Source organism: Colobus angolensis, unplaced genomic scaffold (genome assembly GCF_000951035.1).
Source record: "Colobus angolensis palliatus isolate OR3802 unplaced genomic scaffold, Cang.pa_1.0 Scaffold206, whole genome shotgun sequence".
NCBI classification, from domain to species: Eukaryota; Metazoa; Chordata; class Mammalia; order Primates; family Cercopithecidae; genus Colobus; species Colobus angolensis.
The window spans coordinates 1728776-1751958 of record NW_012115222.1 but is presented as its reverse complement, the minus strand read 5'-3'; the positions used below and the strand labels follow the sequence as shown (position 1 = coordinate 1751958).

Genomic DNA, 23183 nt, shown 5'->3' with positions numbered 1-23183 from the left:
AATGAGATATTCCTTTAAGAAAGTGGATTTCTCTTAATCCAGCTCTGTGCTTTTGGTGGGAGCTGCTAGCTGGAGCATTCTCCTTCCGCATGTTTACTTCCTCTACCCTGCCACCCAGTGGTGGGGACATGACCATGGTTTGTCCAACCTTATTTCCTCAGCCCTGGCCACAAAGATTGGTTCATATCCACAGATGGGTACCCAACCTAAGGTAGGACTGAGTTCTTTCTTGTACTTTCCAACTAGAGCTAGTGGAAAAATGCTTTCTTTCTTCCCTGGAGATTATATGATAAGGAGGGCGGCCCATAGCTGCTTGTGGCCATATTTCCATTCTCTTCTGACATCTAGCTTGAGAGAATCAAGTCTCAATGCAGAGAGAAGCAGTGACACAGAAGTTTTCTCATGGTACTTTAGACTGGAATCCATCTGACTCTAAGGCTAGTGCAGTGCTCTCTCTTGGTTTATTTACATGCGCCAGTAAATCACCCTTTCTCCTTAAGCTGTTATGAGTGGAGCTTATCTGCAAACAGAGGTCTGAAAACCCAAAACAAACATTTTACAAGATAATCAGGGGAGTGGTGGTGTTCTAGGTCCAGAAACGTGTGTGTTGCGGGGTGGGTCAGCCCTAATTGTCCTGTGATTAAATAGGGGTCATTGTGTGTTAAAGTTACTGGAGATCTTTTCAGACTTTATTCTGAAGTGAATTCAGAGGCCAAAGTTACCAAGGTTTCTGAGAATGATGGTTAATGTTATGCTGGGACCACAACGGCCTTGACAATCTCCCGGACTATTGAATTTGGGTGAGGCTGCAAGGAACCTGTGGAAGAGCAAGATTGTGCAAATATTTGACTTAGAATCTTAGTGCTACATGTCAGTCAACTGAGTCAGTTTCCCCACCAAATAAGAGAAGCAACATGTAGCTCCAAAAGAGAATCACTGTTTTGATCCATAATGGATCTTACAATGACTGGCTTTATTTAAATTTTAAATTTACATCTGTTCATGAGTAGCCATGTTTTTCTCTACAGGTAGTTAAAAAAACCACACACACAAACAGAATAATGGGCAAAAAAGGGTAGGATTTAATGTTTTCTTCCCTCTCCCAAGCCATTAGAGTCCTAGTCCCTCAGTATTATTTAAATTTTGCCCTCTCAAAATATCCAAGAGACAAAATTCTCATTAGACAGTAAGTAATATTGAAAAAATGAAACTAAGAAGAATTAGAGACCTTGCGATTATTTTTCTTTGCACGGGGTTTGAAATGCAATTGAAAAGTTGAAAGCTTCTCTTAAGCGAGCTGGGGAACCTTCTCCAATGTGCTCTACAATCATTGTCAGTTTCTTCTAATGAAACCAGTGAAAAATCTGGCTAATGCCTCAGAATAAGGACTTTTAAATGGATAATATTCTCTAACGGATTTTATTCTTTTAGGCTTCATGGTGGTAAAAGCAAATTTACAAACTGCCTTTATGCTGTTTTATTGAAAGAAAAAACTGTGTTTCAAGTTCACAGTGTTACGTGCATTTGCATCCTGGGAAAGCACTATTCAAAATTGAAACTGAAAATCAAATTCATATGAAAAGCTTTACCATGTAGTCAGGGTGCTGGGAGTGTCTCCCTTTCTGAAACTACACTTCACCTGCTTCCTCCTCCTCCATTTGGTTCTGCATTACTCCTCTTTTTCCACAATTACTTTTGAGTAATAAAGGAAGCCAGAGTAAGAACGATGACATGTTCCTGGCTTTGCAAGAGTGGCACACATCAAAGGAAGACATTTTTCCCGGGGAACCACAGCTTTGCAAGAGATCCACCAGGCAGGAATGAAGTTTGATATTATTGCGACATAGCAGAGGGAATGCCCTGAGTCTCCCAAAGATGGGAAAGGCATAGTAGGGTACAGTCAGCTGCTGCTCTAGAGGCTAACTCTCCAAGTGTTGCTTGTGCAGTGGCAGGGTAATGAACATCTCTAAGCCTCTGCTTATTCTTAAGGAATTCGTAAATGTGCTTACCTTAGAGGTTATTCTTAGAATTAAATAGACATGGAATGCTTAGCAAAATACCTGGCCCATGGTACTGTATTAAATGTTAACTAGTGTTCTCGCTAAAATAACAGTCTGAGATTTGGGGTTTTCTTGTTTGTTGCCTAACGGTGTGTTTATAGTTTGTTAGCTGGAGAAGTCTTTTTTTAAAAAATAAGAACCAATGTGGCTATTAACAATTTTCTGAACTACCCAGATTTCATCTCCAGCCAGCCTTCCCTGCTTATTTCTGGTTCATTTGCCTATTGGAAAAAAAAAAAAAAGATTATCTTCTCTTCCCCGTGCCCTAGTCTGTCAGCCTGTGTTTTCAGACAGCTCTGTCTCACTCCAGAGCCCCGTCCCTGCAGGTGCCTGCCTTCCTTCTTATGCCCTGCCCTCCCCTACAGCCACCCAGCTTGTCCAGCAACACTTCTCAGATCTATTTCAGTCTAGCTCTTCAGCCTCAAAGACTTTCCCTTAACCAGCAAACCGCTTATTCATTCTCTGCCCCTCTCAAGGTGAAAGTGAATCCAGCCTGGAGTCAGTAGCTCATGTGCTGTATCTATTGGTGCCACACTGAGGTCAGGCCAGGCCTGTGGCCTCGTTTTTTTTTTGCTTTGTTGCCAATACAACTACATACATGACCCAGCTGATGGGCCAGTGTGGATCTGTCACGTGGTAATACTGACCTCTAGGGGCTGGCTTTCCTTCACATAGAGTCTTTATCTTCTCATTGAGTTCCAGAACTGTGATGGCAGCCTCTTGCTTAGCTGTTGCCAAATCAGTTTGTAGATTTTTCACTATCTTTTCATACTTCAGTTTCTTAAAAAAATAAAAAATAAAAAAGTAAGAGTTTCCATCACTGGGGACAGACACATCAAAGAAATAAAAGGAATGATGTCTGAACAAACACTGCCTTTGAAGCCTGCTTAGATGAAACACTCCGTGTTTATCTAGATTGAGTCCTGTTCGAGGTTTGTGAAACAGTGTATGTGCTCCCGTCAGAGCGTTTGAACCCTCAACAAAAAAATCCCACTCTCTACATCATAGTATCTTTTACACTTTTGAAGAGTTTTTATCTGGGTCAGAACCCTGTTGCTTATAATAGAGGCAATTAGAAGAACTCTAGTTGCCAGTTGGCATTTGCCACCGAGCTACTAATGCCTACTAGTATCAGACTTTTTTTCCCCATCTGTAAGTAGACTCATGTGAAATAGAGCCTTGATTCTAAGTCATTTCCCCCTCAACACTGTAATGGTGCTTTCAGATACACTCTAAAATGTGTGATGTGACCACCAAATGCTGGTGTTTTCTGATATTTAGTATGGGATCCATATGGGGAAAGTGTCAAGGGTAAGAAAGGGTCAAACATAAGAATGGTTTTTAAGCAGTACTGAGCAGGAATGCCTTGCTCTAAAATAATTTGATTTATGAGATCTAAATCTTTGGGAGAGCTGCATCAGGAACTTGTTACATAACTGAAGGATTCACCTTGAGACTTCATGACTCAAAAGTTCCTTTTAGGGTTTCAAAGTAGATTTGATTCTTTAAAATTGGATTTATCTGCTACTTTGGAGAAGCTGTCTGTTGTGAAAGGTGTTGCATTTGTACTTTCGTGTTGCTTTTGTATAGCTACCTTTCCATTGAAGAGCTCACCTTGCCAAGTCTTTGTGTGCTGGTAATTAGGAAGCTCAGAAAATGATCTACTAACATTTCTTATCAGACATAAATCTTGAGATAGGGAAGGGATGGTTTTTGCTCACTAGGGAAGATCACGTTCTTCCCTGGCCTCTGAAGGCAGTATACTCAGGCAGCAGGGAATTACTCTACTCTTTGAGAGTAACACCAGTAAAATCAATTTATCAAAAATGGTCTTAAATAGAAATGGGCCTCTCATTTCAAAGACCCCTCATTTCACTTTTTGCTTTGTTGCCAGTACGACTACATACATCATCCGGATGATTTATGAGATCTAAACCTTTGGGAAGTCACTCAGATCAGGTTATCCTCTAGACCCCAAACAGGAAGATCAGGACTTCACTAAAGCTTAGTTAATGGCATAAACACGGCTAAAAGGAATGTGTTACTTGAAGGAGAATGGTAGGCACTGAACTTCTTTAAGGGGGGTTAGAGGGTAGAATTAGGCGAGGTTCAGCCAGCACAATCCAGGTGAGAGGTACCCTGAGCCACAACGCAAAGGCCTGGTTTTCATGGCAGTGCTTGTAAAGAGGTAGTACTAATTATTAGGATGCATCCTCTGGGTGTCAGGCACGATGCTGGCCAGATGTTGAAACATGAAGATTGATGAAGTCTCTGCCTCCAAGTCATGAAGACCTTCTAACGAATTCCTTTCTTCTGAGCCTCTATTCACTAAAAGGCTTCATAATTTGGCCTGTCGTGTACCTTAGTTCAGGAGAGACCGAGCTGACCAAGAAATATGTCTGGGTATTTGGCAGCTGGATAGCTGTGTTTTTGAATTATTAAGTTGGCATTTTAATATACAGCTCTGTCTCTTGTGAGCTGGTTTGGGTCAGCTTGTTCATGAGGGTCTTATCTATCCCAGGCCTGCAGTGACAGCACCTTATGAGGTCCTGGATGGTCACCATTGACCTTTTCCTCTTCAATACTCTTCCACGCTCAAATTTCTACACTTTCTTTTTACAATTTAGAGCTTTGGAGATATAGAGTAGGAGGAAGGGTACAGAAATGAAAATTGAGAAAGTGGAGAGAATGAGGGAAAATAAGGCAAGAGAGATTGTGAAGGGAGTGCTAGAAAGTGTCCTAAAAGAACTAACAATAGTATGTGTGCTGAAATGTTAAGGACTAGGTGTGCTAATGAGAGCAAGTTACACTGAAATGCATAAATAAGACAGTTGGATAGAGAAACAATAGATACCTGATAAGATGAAGAAGATAGTAAAATATTCATTGTAGAATCTATTTTTTGACTTATATGGGTGTTTACTATATAATTATTTCAACTTTTTTGTATGTTTGCAAGTTTTCATTATAGGATATTGGGGGAGAAAGAATTAAGATTTATCTTCCTTACATTGCCCCTCCCTTAATTCTTAATAAATGGTATTCAAATTCTCAAATCATGTCACGACTCTTCACATGCAGATGTGTATTTTTCCAGAAACTTTTCTCAAAGTATGTATTGACAGTAAATAAACACAAGAAAAAATAAATGCAGTGAGGTGAGAATTAATGAACAGTCACCAGGAGCTGCCATGGTGTCTGTCACTAAGAAAAAGGCTTACCAAGCTACATTTTCATTTTGATGGAATAATTTGATGAATAGAATTCAGGAACTCAGTGAACAGAGACAGGGTTTCTCAATATCAGTTAAAAATTTCACCTTTCTAGGTACACATTTTAACTCTTTTTTAAAAAATATTCAGTTACCAGAAAACACGTTCCTGTCTATCTTTTACGGTAATTATATGTTCTGTCTCTTCTATTATAATATTTGTATATTTACCTTATAATCTGAGAAGGAAATTGAGACTATTTAGTTTGGAGAAGACATTACAGTATACAGGGCAGTCATGGCAGTTGACTTTAGTTACCTAAGGGACTATTCAAGAGGAGAGGAAGCTGAGTCAAACAATGTTGTTTTCAAGATAACACGAAGAACAATGGGTAGAAACCATGAGGAGGCAGACGTTGGCACAACATGAGAAAGAACCCTCCGACAATCAGAGCTGCATCCAGAACAGGATAGGATGCATCCTGGCAAAGACCTCCTGCTCTGGGAAAGATCAAGCAGGGACTGGATGGACATCTTCAGACAGGCCCTTGGTGACCTGTGGGACCTGGGTTGAGAGGTCACTGGAAGTTGGGCTTCCCTCAACTCCTTCCACTTCTGGCTTTCTCCAGCTCCCTGAGGGGCATAGCACATGAGTAAATGGACATCTCAGCCCTCAAAGCCTCCAGGGTTGGTGTAGTTGGTACACTTTAAAGATAATTCTGGTATTTGTGAGAAGTTGGATAAGAAGGCCAAGAAAGCCTGTGGGTCCCTTAGAATTCAAGGATGATGTGAATCAAAATGTCACTTTAATATTTAGCTATAAGGGAGGGGAAAATTAAATTTAAATTAAAAATTGGATAAAAGACAGATTGGCTGTCTAACGTTTCTGTTGAGACCTTTTGATTACTCAGATACACTTAAAAATAGTTCAACATCTTCATCTTTTTTTTTTTCTTTTCTCCAGAAAGAATTGCTCTCTGCTATTAATTCATAGCTTTAACCAAGCCCTTTGGGCATTTCAAACAATTCAATTTGCCAACATGTTTTTATTAGTCATAGACATCAAATGATTTCAGCAACAATAATATTTTCCTTGCTGTTTGGTGTTCACTAGCCAGGCAACCCAAATGTCATACTTGAATCTAACGCAGTCTGTTATGGTCTCCTTAGTAACTAGGAACTCTCTTTGGTGATTACTGAAAGGATAGGAAGGCTTTATAGCTTGGAGGTAAATTCCTATTACTGTGCTCTTTTCCTACTTCTCCTACTGGGTGGAAAGAGGGAGGAAATCATGTATTTGTGCAATGTTTTGAAAAGGAAATATCTATTCGTATCATATTGCTGAAAGGCTTGCACTATCCCAAGTTAATGAGAATTAGAAATAACCAGGGAACTATTCATAGAAGAGGGTCAACACAAAGTTGCCAGCACTGTTTAAAATTTCTGGGTATTTCCACATACTTTAAACTGTGGCAGTTACCCAATTGCCTGGCGCATGACATTTCTAAGCCTTAGATTCATGTCCTAGGACTGCTGTGAGGATCCAAGGACATAACACCCATAACACCAGAAGTGACAGCACCCAGCACTATGCCATGTAGTAGTTATGTCTTTCTGGTTTTGTCGTTACTCTTAAAACACGTTAAGAGAAAGTTTGAACTCTTCACTGAAACACTAAGCACCTTCTCTAAGGATACTTTAGAGGATACTAAGATAAAGAAGGTATCTTTTCTAAGCACCTTCTCTAAGAATACTTTAGCGTTTTAGTGAATAATTGAAATGTTACAGAAAATAAAATGGAAGTTGTCATACTTTACAGAAAATAAAATTTGTACTCAATTGAAAGCAAGACATTTCATTTCTTCTTCTTTTTTTAGAAATTAAGTTTTCCGCATGATTGCATTGATCTCTTCCTCACTTTGGATGGGTAGACAAAACTTAATGTTCTGAAAACAGACATGCAAATAGCCTTGATTCAATCTCCTGCCAGAGCTGGCCCGGTGCCTAGGCAAAGTCGGTGGCTGCCTGCGTGTGATGATGTGAGGAGCACTCCAAGGCACTGCCTCTTGCTCCTCACGGCAGCTCTCTCTTGGGCCTGCCAGGGCACAGCTTCCTCCCACTTTGTCTGAAGTTTACTCTGTCCATCCCAGCCTCCTTCACTTAAGAGCCTGTATAACAAAGGGATTTTGTCTTCAGTGGCCCACTAAGAAAATGCTCACTACTGAAGACATAAAAGAGAATTTGGTTTGAATACAGAAGGTATACAAGTGTTCTTCCTTGCATTTCTCTTCTAATAGCCAATCAATAATAGTAATGAAAGTTATAAATAGTGATAGAATTTGGATACAACTTGTCTTTAAAAGTCAATTTTATGTGTTTTGTATTTATAATACCCTCAGGAGAATATTTTAAAGTCTAGGGATGTCAAATGTGTGTCATGTATGTTCTTTTTCAGTTCATGGCAGGCCTTTGATTTGGGGATTCTTTAACCCTGTGTTGCCCCCCTGGATTCACAATCGTTTAGTCACACTTTCAGCAGCCACTGCCCATTGATGAAACCTGTCATCTGTGTTAGTATCTCTCTATGTAGACAAGGAAGTTGAGCTGCAAGAGAGTTCAGCTGGACCTAATCCTTGTTGTACAGTGAGTAGACAGCTAAATGGACTTGAACCAAGGTCTTTTTATTCCAGATGTTGATTTTTTTCCAATGACAACATGAGTCTGCACTAATCAATAGCACCAATTATTATTATTATTTTTAAATTACTTAAAGGTAACCTAGAAAGGCAATGTGACAGCTTGGTTATAAAAATTTAGCATTGAAGTGTGCTGGTGAAGTGTGATGGCATTTATTGCATGAGTTGCCAAGATATCCCTAGAGAACCTGGGAAATAAAGGGAAGATTTGATGAACCCAGCTAAGGGCACTCTGAGACAGGTATTGTTCTGTCCCTTTAGTATCTTTCCTTGGAGTATCCTGAATTGATTCTTGTTATTGTGACCATTCTGTTGAGTCATCTGAAGTGACAAAGAATGGATCAGATGAACCTTTCTTACAAATGCCTCAAATGAAAAACATCACAAATATAAGACATAGCTTTTTCTTATTTAATTTGATAACGTTTTGGGGAGCTAGTTGATACACAGACCCTTAGGACTCACCCTAACCTCCACCCAGAGCCCAATCCCACTGGTAGATACTTGATGGCCAACAGAGTCAGATCTTGGAAATCAAAGCTAACACCTTTCAGTTCTTTGCAGAAGCCCTCCCATCTGAGTCCCGACTCATCTTATTTCATGTTGAAAAATGCTATAGAAATATATTTTAGTTACTCCTGAAACCCAAGGTTTGGAATTTATAGTAAAAAGAAAACAAAATCCCAGTAACTCGACCAACAACCTGACTCACTATAGGGAAAGAATTTGCCTGTAGTTGGAGCCAAATCTCAGTTCGTTCCCTCTGTAGGATAAATAATTATTAGATACAGAAGTGGCATTTGACAATAGATGTTCCGCTTTCCAGGATGCCAGTATAAGTGTTTGTTTAAGAGAAACTACGAATTAATACAAGATAAAGGGATAACCTTACACTTGGGGTGAATTCCAGTGATAAGATAGAACTTTCTAATAGTAGAGTTGTCCAAAAATTGGAATGTTTTGCCCTAAAATACAGTGCGCTTCCCTCCCCTGCACGTGGTAGACAGGCCATTGCTGGGAGTGTTCCAGAGAGATGCTAACAGTTATTGGTCACCTACAATATGCCAAGCATCATTCTGAGAACTTCATATGTACTAGCTTCTTTTATTTTATTTTATTTTTTTGAGATGGAATTCTGCTCTTATTGCCCAGGGTGGAGTGCAGTGGTGTGATCTCAGCTCACTGCAACCTCCACCTCCCAGGTTCAAGTGATTCTCCTGCCTCAACCTCCCAAGTAGCTGGGACTACAGGCACCCGCCATCACATCCAGCTAATTTTTTGTATTTTTAGTAGAGAGGGGGTTTCACCATGTTGGCCAGGCTGGTCTCGAACTCCTGACCTCAGATGATCCACCTGCCTCAGCCTCCCAAAGTGCTGTGATTACAGGCATGAGCCACCATGCCTCATTTCATTTTTGTAGCAAGCCAATGAGAGAGAAGTATTATAAATCCTATTTTTAGTTGCAAATACTGAGACACAGAAAGATTTAAGTATCTTGCCCAAAGTGAAATGGTGAGTCACAATTTAAATCTCTGCTCTCTGTCTTCAGACTTTGCTTTCATAATGTTGTACATGCCTCAGTCAGTGTCTTACCCAGTGTCCTACATTGTGGGGAGTTTTGATAAGAGGGCATTTCAGATTCTTTTTTTTTTTTTTTGACAGAATCTCACTCTGTGACTACACACCCACCGCCACTCCCAGCTAATTTTTGTATTTTTCAGTAGAGACAGGGTTTCATCATGTTGACCAGACTGATTTCGAATTTCTGACCTCAAGTGATCTGCCTGCCTTGGCCTCCCCAAGTGCAGGGATTACAGGCATTAAACATCACACATGGCCAAGGCATTTCAGATTCTATAAATTTATTTTAAAGCAAGTGAAAGCAGTGTCTAACCTCTGACCATGAAGTCTTATAGACATCGACTTGACCACTCAGTATGAATTAGAGTCACATGGAATCATCAAATCTTGGATGACACAGAATTGGATGCCCTCTTACAGGACAAACTGTCCAGTGTTTTGAAATGGAGAAGTAGAAACAGAGAAAAATGAAATAATTTGCCAAATTTATTAATATAAAGTTCCAAGAAGCAAAATTCAGAGCCAGATTTTCTGATTCCTTGTCTTATTGCCCCCTTTCCTGACCCCACATTATGCTGCTCCTTGGCCATAAGAACTGAAGAGCAATGGAATGGCTATGTCATGGGAATCTGGAATGGGACCTAAGATTTTTTAAGTGTAAAGTTCCAGTATCAGAAGCAGCAAGACTTTTTGACAGGCAGCCTTCACTTAAAGCCCCTTTTATAGAGAGCCAGGGAAGACTGGACTCAGGCCCCTTGACGTAGTATACATAGACAGGCAGAAAGGTCCAGGAAGTTGATAGAATGATCTAGGCAACTAAGATCTTGCTAACTTGAAAAAGAAAGAAAGAAAGAACAAAAAAAGCTGGATCAATGTCTGCTAGCAAACCTGTTTTCACAGAGCATTATGCTATACGCCATATTCCAACCCATTTCTGAGATTAAGGAGGTTCTACTTGCAGATTCTTTTCTTTGGGTAATACTGCCACATCTTTTTACCCAGTAAACATCAATGAAGTTGATAATCAAGATTTTTGAGAAAGAAAGAACCTATCATACAATAAATAAGTTTTCATATTACTGGCTGAGCATAGCAAAGAACAAATCTGAGAGCTCAAGCAGGTTGTGTGAAGAGAAAACATAGACCAAGGAGGAGATCTGGCTTTGCCAGATTCGGTCTTAGGATCTCAATCACACCCTAAGAACAGAGAGAGAAGTGCACTGTCACACCTAGCAGTGCCTGGCAAGAAGCTGTTTTCCAGTCCAATTCCCCCTGCGGACAGAAAGCGCCCAAAGGGCCAAAGCTATATATGAAGCAATTTCAGTTTCTCAGCCCTACCTCTACAGTTGTTGGTATAATATCATTTGGCAAACATGTGTAAGAAGTGCCATGAGTAGAAGAGCACAGAAACCAGAGAGGATAGAATTTACAAGTGGCGAAAAAGAATTCCCATACCTGCTTAGTGAAAGTGCTGCTAAGCTCTTCTAACATGATTACAAAAATAATGAAGAGTAATAACTTTATAATCGGTCAGATACTTTGCTTTTTCTGTGTCCGGCACTCTCTTTGAACTTGACTGAAGCTGTCTTCCGAAAGAAAATTAACAGCTATTGGCCATCTGTCACTTATCTGGGATCAGAAAGCACAGGCATGTGTTCAAGGACTGGCAAATTGAGGTACTGAAGCACCAAGGTACTTAATTCACCTTTAGGGTTTTTGGTGTAGTAAGGAAAACCTAATTAAATTAATTTTCCCAATGAATATTCTTCTTCTTTACAAACCCCCACTCTGCCCTGAAAGCAGTGAAATTACATGGGATACAGGTTCCGTGACGTACAAGAACTGGCCTTAAAACAACTTACAATGATAAAGAAATGAAAGTAGAGAAAAGGAAAATTATCATAAGAGGAGAAATGATGCTTATAACTGCATGAAATAGCTCACACACTGTACAGGAGAAATTAGAGAAAATAGCCAAGCGGGAGGTTTTCTGTGACATGTTTTATTTTCTCATAAAATACAATATTTTTTTAAAAACTGCAGCTTTCTTGTGGCAGAGTTAATTTAGACATTTATAGAAGAAATGCCTAGGTTTAATGTGAAATGGACATGATCTCATATAAACATGTTTTCCATGTTAAAAGCAAAGGAGTATGTGGGTGACTGTTTTGAAAATTGCTGAGTTGCATGGTATTAGTTAATAGTGTTACTGATATTAATACTTTAGAATATTTATTCTTTATAAGTAAAACTTCTGAGAAAGTAATTGATTGTTGGCAATGAATCATGTAAGCACATGACTTCACAGTATTATCTGTAATTTGAATATTATATAGCTGCAATTAAATGAGTCAGTTCTTTAATCTTTTCCATTTCTTTCATCTAGTATGTGTCTGGAAACAGAAAAAAAAATGGTTTTGTAGAGGCAAGAATCTCAAGCTAAGTTTTTTCCTAAGAAAATGTAAAATTTTCCATTGACTTCATTAGAAGCAATATGTGATAGTTAATTTGACTAAGGACATTTAAACGCATATGGAGAAATTACTAAAAATTAAAGCATCAAACTTGGCTTCTGGCTCAAGATGTGGTTTTCCTTCTTGACTCTTTTACTTGAAAGGTAATATTCACTAGAATATCAAACCGACTGGGCAATGTAAGAAGTTAAAATAAGTTGATGAAGCAGAGATTTTTTTTTCCTTGGGGTACACATAACCACATAGTATTGCTGAGCTATAGAACCGATGCTATATGGTCTGCACATGCTGAGAACAACTACTTTTATCTAGAACTGCAGATAGTGTTCAACAGTTTAGTTGTTATTCCTACTCTGAAAGTTCTCTGTTCTTGATTTTCTTCTTCTCACTTACCTACTCTAACACAGGGAGCACCATAGTATAAAAAAAGGTTCAGAGGGGACAGCAAGTGCCACTACAATTCTATCCTGTTCTTTATTTAGAGAAACCAAGTTCCTCAGGGTACTACAGGCAGAAGTTGATCTGCAAATAAATTACAAACATGTGATCTTGACAACGATAGATATAACCCAGCGATCAAAGCTGAACTACCTTCAAGTTCATTTGCCCGATAGCTACAAGACAAGGTCACTTTGGGGATCTCCTTGCCAACATATTTTACAGTCCCTCCCAATTCCATCCATATTCATACAATTTTATAAATGTGTACTGAAGATATTTGATCTAGTATGGATGACACTCTAGTCTGTGCCCATTTGATGACAAGAAAACCATGTCTCCATGTTTCCAGTATTGAAACAAAATCACTCCTTGTTTTTCTGAGTTAAAACCTTAGCGTCTAATGGTCTGACAATCATTAGCTTAACCTCTCCCTTCAGCTTTCCTGCAGCTCCTGTCCTTGACCACTAGGGCAACCTACACCCTAAACCTTTAAAAATGAAGGAAAAAATAGCAGTAGTCGGCTACAGCTGAAAACTTCTTTACTTAAAGCTGTCAGTCCTGCTCTGTGGAAGTAGTTGAGCACCTGGGGAAATGGTCTGAATTTCAAGCAGTATTTCACTCTAAATCAAGTTTCATTTCTCATACTCAAAATTTCAGCTGTGATTTCTCATACTCAACATTTTCAGCTTTTTTTGTTTTATCCTTCTCCCCTATTCAGAGAAGCTTTTTGTTCATGTTATGAAGCCATGTTTCATAGGTGGAGAGACAAGAATATTTAGATTTATATGTAGTTATTTTTAATAGTCCTTAGAACATAAGTTTAATTTCAGAGTGTGATGTTGCAAGTGAATTGGGTTATATGTATGCAAGGTGAGGTTGCCGAGACATGACCCAATAAAAGAAGCATTTGATACTTGTAAATAGCATGTAAACAGAGAGGAAAAGGCGTGGTGGTGATGTGAATTTTTACTCTGGAGATATTAGTAAGTTTCATATTGCATATTTTAACAAGCCTAAACAAATGCCCTTGCTCTAAAACAAATAATCACATACAGATTATTCTTTGGTTTTGTTGGATTCAAGGACTATCTCATTAATTTACTCACCAGCAAGGTGTCTTAACTAATTCCATTACAAATCTAGCATTGAAAAGACAGCACATGAAGCTGAACTCCCAAGCAAGGATTTTTAAGTAGATCTCAATATCCTATCTGGTAGCCCTCTAAGCCTGTTTCCATCAACACATGCTCATCTCTGGGAGATATGCGGCGATAACAGGTAGGGAGGGAACTTGTGGATTTGGCTTAAAACCACTTGCCTCATCTCTCACTAGTGACTTGTGGTGTCACAACTTCCCAGAGTCTGAGAATGTAAAATTTAGGAATAATCAAATGAGTTGTTAATACAGAGGAGTTTGAGGATTTCCCAGTGTAGATAAATGGTGAGTTTCCTGCTATGGTCCTGACCCAGAAATCTCAAGGGAGTCAAATTTAATCAGTTATGTTTTGAACTTGAACTTTCTGATCATTCTTTGTAATAGTGGGAGCAACAATGGCCTGAAACAAGACCAGTCAGATACGAAGATGTTTGGTGCCCAGAAATACATCCTTGGTACACCCTGCATTGACTCTGATTTCCTCTAGGTGAGAGTGAGGCTGACCCAAGGCCAGCCAAGCTTCTGTAAAACTGAAGCTCAGGAGATGCACAACAAATACATATTTTTTGCCAGTTTAAAAGAACAAGCAGATGAATAATATGCTCCTTAATTTTGCTCATATATTATGCATCAAAGTTGAAAGTGACCTCTACTTGCTCTAATTTCAGTTTTATAGTGTCTTATCTAAACTGACAGTGTCAGTTATTCTGAGTCACAAAGGAATTTGACTTTTCAACTGGAAGACTTTTTTCTTTTTAATTGTGATTTAAAAGTGCATAACATAAAATTTACCATCTTAACCATTTCTAAGTGTACAATTCGGTAGTATTACATATAGGCACATTGTTGTGCAACCAGTTTCCAGAAAGTTTTCATCTTGCAAAAGCTGTCCAGTACCCATTAGATAACAACTCCTCATTTCTTCCTCCTTCCAGCTTCTGGCAACTAAAATTCTAGTTTCTAGTTGTATGTATTTGACTCTTCTAAGTACCTCATATAAGTGGAATCACACAGTATTTATTTTGAGATTGACTTATTTAACTTAGCATGACGTCCTCATTCATAATTTACTTTCCAGCAAAGCGTCTTCTCTAATTGCATTACAAATCTAGCACTTTATTTATGTTGCACCATGTGTCAGAATTTGCTTCCTCTTTAAAGCTGAATACTATTCCATTGTATATATATGTATTGTTTACTCATTCATCCACGGATAAATACTTGGGTTGTTTCCAGCTCTTGGTTACTGTGCAGCAGACATTTCTTGAAGTAGTGATCATGGTAGCACAATATTTACAATACTTTCCTTTTCCAAATTAACTGAAACTTTTTACCTTTTAATTATAAATTTCATTCTCTCTTCCCCAAAATACTTACTTTTTGTTTTTGTTGCCAAAGACACATAGGCTTCAAAGTGGGAAAACATTTTGAAGCCATCTCAGGTCTTATTATACGATTCTAGTAGGATAATTTCTATCACAGATTTCTAAGTTAAGCTTTCCTTTTGTGTCTCACTTAGAGCCTTCCTCCTTTTTTTTTTTTTTTTTTAATAAAGGAAGAGTCTATACTACTGTCACTATGACTTACAATGCTTTTATTGGGAAATGCAAAACCTCAATGACAGAGCCAGGCCTAAAGTCATCAAGCAGCATCACTCAATGCATTAGTATAAGAAATAGGAAAACTTTGATAAATATTCAGGAGCTGTTAGAAAAGAAATTACCATCAGACAAGCTAATTCAGTGGTGAGCTTCTTTCAATCTTCTACTCTTTTGAAAAAGTTGTGCTGAGGTTTCCCCTATTGTTCTACAGTTTGGGATTTGCACATCAGATCTATGTGAAGAGTCTTTTAAAAATACACATGCTCCAGATTCTCTCCAGTCCTACTCAGTCAGAGTTTGGGGGAGTTTGGGCATAAGACTGTAATTTAGGCCGGGCGCGGTGGCTCAAGCCTGTAATCCCAGCACTTTGGGAGGCCGAGACGGGAGGATCGTGAGGTCAGGAGATCGAGACCATCCTGGCTAACACGGTGAAACCCCGTCTCTACTAAAAAATACAAAAAACTAGCCGGGCAAGGTGGTGGGCGCCTGTGGTCCCAGCTGCTCGGGAGGCTGAGGCAGGAGAATGGCGTAAACCCGGGAGGCAGAGCTTGCAGTGAGCTGAGATCCGGCCACTACACTCCAGCCTGGGCGACAGAGCGGGACTCCATCTCAAAAAAAAACAGACTATAATTTGACTTTTAGGCTTTCTGGTTGGTTCTGATATGTACGACTGTAAAGATCAACTGTCAACTGGAAGAGTATCTTAGGCAACAGCCAGGTGCTAGCCACAAAAGCTGTGAGTGTCCTGGCGGACATGTGTATGCTTGTATACATGAGGTCACTGAGGCCAGCATGAGTGTGTTGGGGGAAGCAGGGATGGCAGTAACTCCAGAATGTTGCAGATGGGGAGGTTCCCATGAGAACTTGGTCCATGTAACATACCTGCCTTTTTTCTGTAGAAGGCCAGTTTCAGCTTTAGAGAGAAAGAGATTTGTTGAAGCAAAAGAATTGCAGGTTTTTGAAATTATAAATATTGCAGTGCAGTTAATGAATTTGTAGAGTATAGCAGCTTCCTTTCTTGGGGTAGATATGAAGAAATAGTAAGCAAAGTATCAAACTGCACCAAGTCATTCAATGCTCCAGCACTCCCTCTGTCTCTGACTCGGAGAAAAAACCCCAGTCCTTCTGATTCTTATTTCCCACTCACAACTCCCTTAAAACTCCTTGCAGATTAAAACAACTAAAAATGTTTCCATACCTGTTTTCACACTCAGTGCATTTTTCAGTTATTTCAATGACTTTCATAGGCTTCAAAGAAATCCAGCAGGAAAAAATCTAAGTCCTTTTTCTAACTCCATCAACAACAGAGAAATTTGAGGCAAGTGCCTGGATGTTCACTTTCTCCAAATGCCAAATGGAATTTTTAAAACCACCTCAGGGTTTACATACTCATGAATTAACTCAAATGCTTTGAGCCTCAAATGTTCAAAGTGAGGTGTGGAACAGAGAGAATGAAAAGAATACTTTAAGAAATTTTTTTTTTTGAGACGGAGTCTCGCTTTGTCGCCAGGTTGGAGTGTGGTGTCAATCTTGGCTCACCGCAACCTCCACCTCTCAGATTCAAGAAATTCTCATGCCTCAGCCTCCCAAGTAGCTGGGATTACAGGCACCTGTCACCATGCCTGGCTAATTTTTGTATTTTCAGTAGAGACGGAGGACGGGGCTTTCCTATGTTGGCCAGGCTGGTCTCGAACTCCTGACCTTAGATGATCTGCCCACCTCGCTCGGCCTCCCAAACTGCTGGGATTACAAGCATGAGCCACTGTGCCTGGCCAGGAATTTTTTGGCATGGTGGCGCATGCCTGTAATCCCAGCTACTTGGGAGACTGAGGCAGAAGAATCGCTTGAACCTGAAAGGCGAAGGTTGCAGTGAGCCGAGATGGCACCATTGCATTCCAGGCTGGGCAACAAGAGCAAAATTCTGTCTCAAAAAAAAAAAAAAATACCCAAGATGTTAAAAAAAGTAATAATAATAACCCATACTTCTTAAAATGCTTTAAATCCTTTCTAATCCCTGTGTCTACTTAACACACAAACACACATCCTATAAAAGAAAGAGAAAACTTGTCATCTTTATGGTATAAAATATCTCAGGGATTTTTGCTGGCTAACCTAATTTTTGTCCATTATGGGAAAAAAGTCTTATGGGATCTTGAATTATTCTATTATTCTAACGTACGAAAAGAAGGAATCTTGATGTGTTATCTGAAAAGGCTTAATGGGAAGTATAGTTTCTAGACAGACTTTGATTATTTGTGTGGTTTCTGTTTATTCCTTCTGTCCCAGACTGGCATCACATTGTACATATTTTTAAGGAAAGAAATGGTGCATCTAGTCACTTCTCTATTACTTTTCTCAATGGCTCTCTTTATTTCTTGATGGGACTTTTATTGCTATCTTTTATGATAGAGTAAGTGGGAGAAAACCTATAAATTAAATAAGGAAAGTTCTACTAGAAGTGATGTTTAACCTGGGAATGTCAAGTGAGCATTTAGCAAGAATTGAACATTTCTGTTGGACTGATCCCAATTTTCCAAGTACATGGCCTACTAAAACACTTTTTAGACTAAGACTTGCATGTTTTCCTCACTGGGTTAAACTTTCCAAAGCAGAGAAAATTTTAAGAGAGGATACAGCTCATTAGAAAGAGCTTGTTTTTCTGCAATTCTCAATAATTTAGTTCCATTCAACAAACGTTTATTGAGTATGTACTATATGCCAGATGCTGCGTAAATAAAGCAAAAGGAAATAAGCATAATCCCTTTCTTTTGGAGCTTTTGTCTTATGGGGGAAACAGATATATAATAAATTTTCAGTATAATGTTTTGTGACAGGCTTTATGTAGGGTGTTCTGGGAGCACCAAGGCGAGACTGGGTTTCAAGGAAGGTTTACTAGAGGAGATATTACCTGAGCTGAGTCTTGAAGTACTAACAAATTAGTCAGGTTAGGAAAAAAGGGGTACAAGGAGGAAGTCATTCCAGTATACACAAGACTGGAGGCTGATAAATAGCATTGTCTAGGTAAGGAACCACATGAGATAAAAAGAAGGCAAAAAGGCTTGGTCATGCAAAAGAATCAAATAAAATGTAAAAAACTATAATAATGGAAATACATATGTGTAAAACCATAGAAGAGGTATAGCTGACAAGAGACTTAGTCAATTGGTAGATGATGTGGGGAAAATCATGAGAATCCACAGAAATGAAGAAATGAAAAATATGGAAGGACATTTAAGAGACATGGAGTAGAGAAGGGAATCTTCGATAAAATCTAATGTGTTTTCCAGAGAAAAAGAAGAGAGAATAGGAGAGAAGCTATATTTGAAGTAAAAATGGTGGACAAATTTCTGGAAATGAAGAAAGGCACGGTTCCTCAGATTTAAAAATTACATTGAGTTCTGGTAAAAAACAAAAAAAAACAAAAAAACAAACAAAAAAAACCCCTTTAAAATGAACGTCCTGGGTCCTGTTCCTACAGATTGATTCACCAGAGCTGAAGTGGAACTCAAGTGATCTATATTTTGGAGAAACTTCCTAGGTGATTCTGTTGCACAACCAGTTTCCAGAATCCTAGAAGTAATTCTCCAACATAAGGACACGTATGAATCATATGGGGAATTAATTAAAATACAGATTCCTGTGTCTGACCATAGAGACATTAGACTTGAGAAGACCCTCTCAGAAAGTTGAGTTAAGTATTAACACATATGTTTTGTTATTTAACAAATAATAACAAAACATGTTTGTTAATATTTAAGAAAAGAGTGAAAGGTAAGCTATAAATTATAGCTTCTTCTACAATTCACAGTTTGTCTACATAAACATCTCAGGCACAAAATAACTCATGGATTTCTCCTCAAGGGATAGATCTTTCTCCACACTAAGGAAAAAGGCAGTTGGGAACATTAGTTGTCACAAGAACATAAGCTCCATGAGGACACTGGCATTATTTGTTTGTGAACAGACAAATGCTCCAGAAAGAGCTTCATGATTCATTTTTAAATTTAGTACATCTATACTTAGCACAATTTTTAAGTGATAGTTTTTTTTTTATAAGCACACAAAAGTGTCAAAGGATTTGAGCCCCTTGATCATGATTTAATGTGACTTTATTGTATTGTTTTTCTTATCTTATGAAATATTAGCTGACTCCTTTGTTCTGAGTACAGCTGTAAATTGTGTACTTGATTTTGTCTCTTTCCTCCATTTTTCTAGCTGTGAAATGGTCATATGAGTTCACACAGTGACTGGGCCTTGCTTCTTCTCTTTGTTCTTTGTAAGTTGGTGCTATGAGTGGGTAAATGCCTCATGCAGTAATGTATGAAGCCATTATTTGTTTATCACAGATAAACTTAGCAACCCGGGGAATACTGGGAAAAGCAAGACAATCATAATCTCCTGCTTTATAGTATTTAGAATCTAGTTATGGAAACAGACTTAAAGTAATCACACAGATGCAGTCAGTTGCCAACTGTGACAAGCATTATGGGGGAATGACACATGGCGTTCTCAGAGCTTATTATAAGAAAAGTGACCTCATTAAGGAAGTTAGGAAAGATTTTCACAGTTGAAGGGAAACTTAAGGATAAGAGGCATTAATTAGGTAATGCAGGGAGAAAAGAGCATTAAGGCAGAGGAAACACTGTGTGTAAAGGTCTTGCAATGGAAAGAGAAATGGTGAGCACCAGGGCCTGGATGAAATCCAGTGGGCCTCGGGCAGAGAGAGTGGGAGTCTGCAAAGACAGACAGAAGCCTGGTGTGTGAGGTTAAAAGCAATGGGAGGTGATTGTAATGATTTATGCAGGTGGGCAATAGGATCAGATTTACAATACTAATATTTGTAGTAGTGAACATTTAGTGCATGCTGTGGGCTAGGTATTGTTCTAGGTGTTTCATATATATTAACTCATTTACACAAACAGCCCCATGAAATAGATATTATTGCTATTCTCATTACACATATAAGCAAATGGAGACTTGGAGCTGTTACCCTGCATGACGGGTAACTTTATTTGTCAACTTGGCCAGGCTATAGTTGTTTGGTCAGACAAACTACTGTTTGGCCCGATTGTTTGGTCAAACAGTAGCATAAATGTGCTGTGAAGGTATTTGTGGGTATGATTGACATGTATACATGTTAATCAGTTGACTTTAAGTACAACACGTTACCCTTAATAATGTGGATGGACTCCATGCAATTCTTTGAAGGCTTTAGAAGCAAAGACTGAAGATTTCTGAAGAAGAAGTAATCATGCCTCAATAAAGCAACCTAGAAACTCTGCCTGAGTTTCCAGCCTGCTGGCCCATCCTGTAGATTTAGTACTGAAAACTACATCAACTAATTAGCCTGCATTCCCAGTTTACTGGCCAGCCCTACAGCTTTCAAACTTGCCAGCCCCCACAATCATGTGAGCCAATTTTTTAACATAAATCTCTCTCTCTCTCTCTCTCATATATATATAAAATATGTATGTATGTATATCCTATTGGTTGTGTTTCTCTCTGGAGAACCCTAATACACTCTGGTTTCAATGTAGAGAATAAATTTAAGTAGGACAGAATGAATCCAGGAACACCAGGTAGGAAACTAATTCAATAACTTAATCATGCCATGATGAGACCAGAGTAATGGTGGCAGAAGCTGAGAGAAGAGGATGGATCTAGAGATATTCAGGAGTTAACATTAATGGGGTATGGTGCTGGTTAGGATAAGGGTGGGAAAGGTGAGGGAGGTACTCAGGATGAGTCCCAGTTTTCAGCTTACAGCTAGGAGGACTATAATGGTACACACTGAGTTGAGTAACCCTATATAAGGATCACTGACGTAAGGTGGGTACAAGTTTACACATGTTGGTATCAAGGAGATGTAGCTCTATTTGAAGAATGTTGAATTACTTGAGTAGCTTTTGAGATTTCCTTGAGAATGCAGGCATATTTTATTATGCTTTTTTCAGATATCACATTTTTCACAAATTGAAAGTGTGTGTCAATCTTATGTCAAGCAAATCTATCAGTGCCCTTTCCAACAGCATGTGGTAACTTTGTCACATCTTGGTAATTCTAGAAATATTTCAAACTTTTGCATCATTACTATATCTGTTATGGTGATCTGTGATCAGTGATCTTTGATATCACTATTGTTGTTGTTTTGGGGCACCACAAACCATGTAAGACACCAAACATAATCGGTGGTAATAGTGTGTGTGTTCTGATGCTCCAAACAGCCATCTCTGTTCTCCCATATCTCTCCATCTCTTTGGATTTCCCTATTCCCTGAGACACAAGCATATTCAAATTAGGTCAATCAATAACCCTACAATGGCTCTAAGTGTTCAAGTAAAATGAAGAGTTTCAGGTCTCTCGCTTTAAATCAAAAGCCAGAAATGATTAAGCATAGTGAAGAAGGCATGTTGAAAGCCAAGATAAGCTGAAAGCTAGGCCTCTTGCGCCATAGAGTTAGCTAAGTTGTGAGTGCAAAGAAAATGTCCTTGAAGGAAACTGAAAGTGCTACTCCAGTGAACACATGAATGAAAAAGCAAACCAACCCTGTTGCTGATATGGAGAAAATGTGAGTGGTCTAGATAGAAGACCAAACCAGCCACAACATTTCCTTAAGTCAAAGTCTAGTCCAGAGCAAGGTCCTAACATTCTTCAATTCTAGGAAGATTTAGAGAGTAAGAAAGCTGCAGAAGAAAAGTTGGAAGCTAGTAAAGATTAATACACGAGGTTTAAGGAAAGAAGCTGCTCCATAACCTAAAAGTGCAAGGTGAAGCAGCAATTGCTGAGGTAGAAGCTGTAGGAAGTTATCCAGAAGATCTAGCTCAGATCATTGATTAAAGTGGCTACACTAAACAACAGATTTTCAATGGTGACAACACAGCCTTCCACTGGAAGAAGATGCCATCTGGGACTTTCATACCTAGAGAGGAGAAATCAGTGCCTGGCTTCAAAGTTTCAAGGGGCAGGCTGATTCTCTTGTTAAGGGCTAACTGCAGCTGATAACTTTCTCATTTATCATTCCAAAAATCCTAGGGTCCTTAAGAATTATGCTAAATCTACTCTGCCTGTGCTCTATAAATGGAACGACAAAGTCTGGTTCATCTGTTTACAGCACGCTTTACTTGATATTTTAGGCACACTGTTGAGACCCACTGCTCAGAAAGAAAGACCCCTTTCAGAATATTACTGCTTACTGAGAATGCACCTAGTTACCCAAGAGCTCTGATAGAGATGTATAAGTTTAATGTTGTTCTCAAGCCTACTCACATAACATCCATTCTTCAGTACATGGATCAAGAAGTAATTTTGACTTGCAAGGCTTACTATTTAAGAAATACATTTTATCAGGCTATAGCTTCCATAGATGAGGATTCTTCTGATAGATCTAGGCAAAGTAAATTGAAGGCCTTCTGGAAAGGTTTGAGCATTCTAGACTGTTAAGAACTCTTGTGATTCATGGGAGAAGGTCAAAATATCAACATCAGCAGGAGTTTGGAAGAAATTGATTCCAACCCTCAAGGATGACTTTGAGGGGTTCAAGACTCCAATAGAGGAAGTGACTGCAGCTGTGGTGCAAGTAGTAAGGTAAGTAGAATTAGAAATGGAGACTGAAGATGTGACTGAATTGCTGCAATCTCATGATAAAACTTGAATGAATGAGTTGCTCCTTGTAAATGAGAAAGATTCTGTGAACATTGTGGAAATGACAAAGTAGGATTTAGAATATTACATAAACTTAGATGATAAAGCAGTGGCAGCGTTTGAGAGGATTGACTCCAGTTTTGAAAGAAGTTCTGCTATGGGAAACATGCTGTTAAACAGTGTGGCATACTACAGAATCTTTCATGAAAGCAAGAGTCAATCAGTGCAGCAAACATCTACCACCACCACCACCCTGACCAATCAGTAGCCACCAACACCGAGGCCAGGCCCTCCACCAGCAAAAGGATTACCAGTTGCTAAA

The 23183-nt window shown here is 38.9% G+C and overlaps 1 protein-coding gene across 1 annotated transcript in view; it reads right to left on the bottom strand.

Annotated features, from left to right (window-relative positions):
* The window catches only part of LOC105511913, a 242945-nt gene that overhangs the window by 67672 nt on the left and 152090 nt on the right, over positions 1 to 23183 (bottom strand). The window contains exon 6 of the mRNA XM_011942130.1: positions 2708 to 2840. Coding sequence (XP_011797520.1) covers positions 2708 to 2840 — 133 coding nt within the window. The remainder of the gene's footprint in view (positions 1 to 2707; positions 2841 to 23183) is intronic.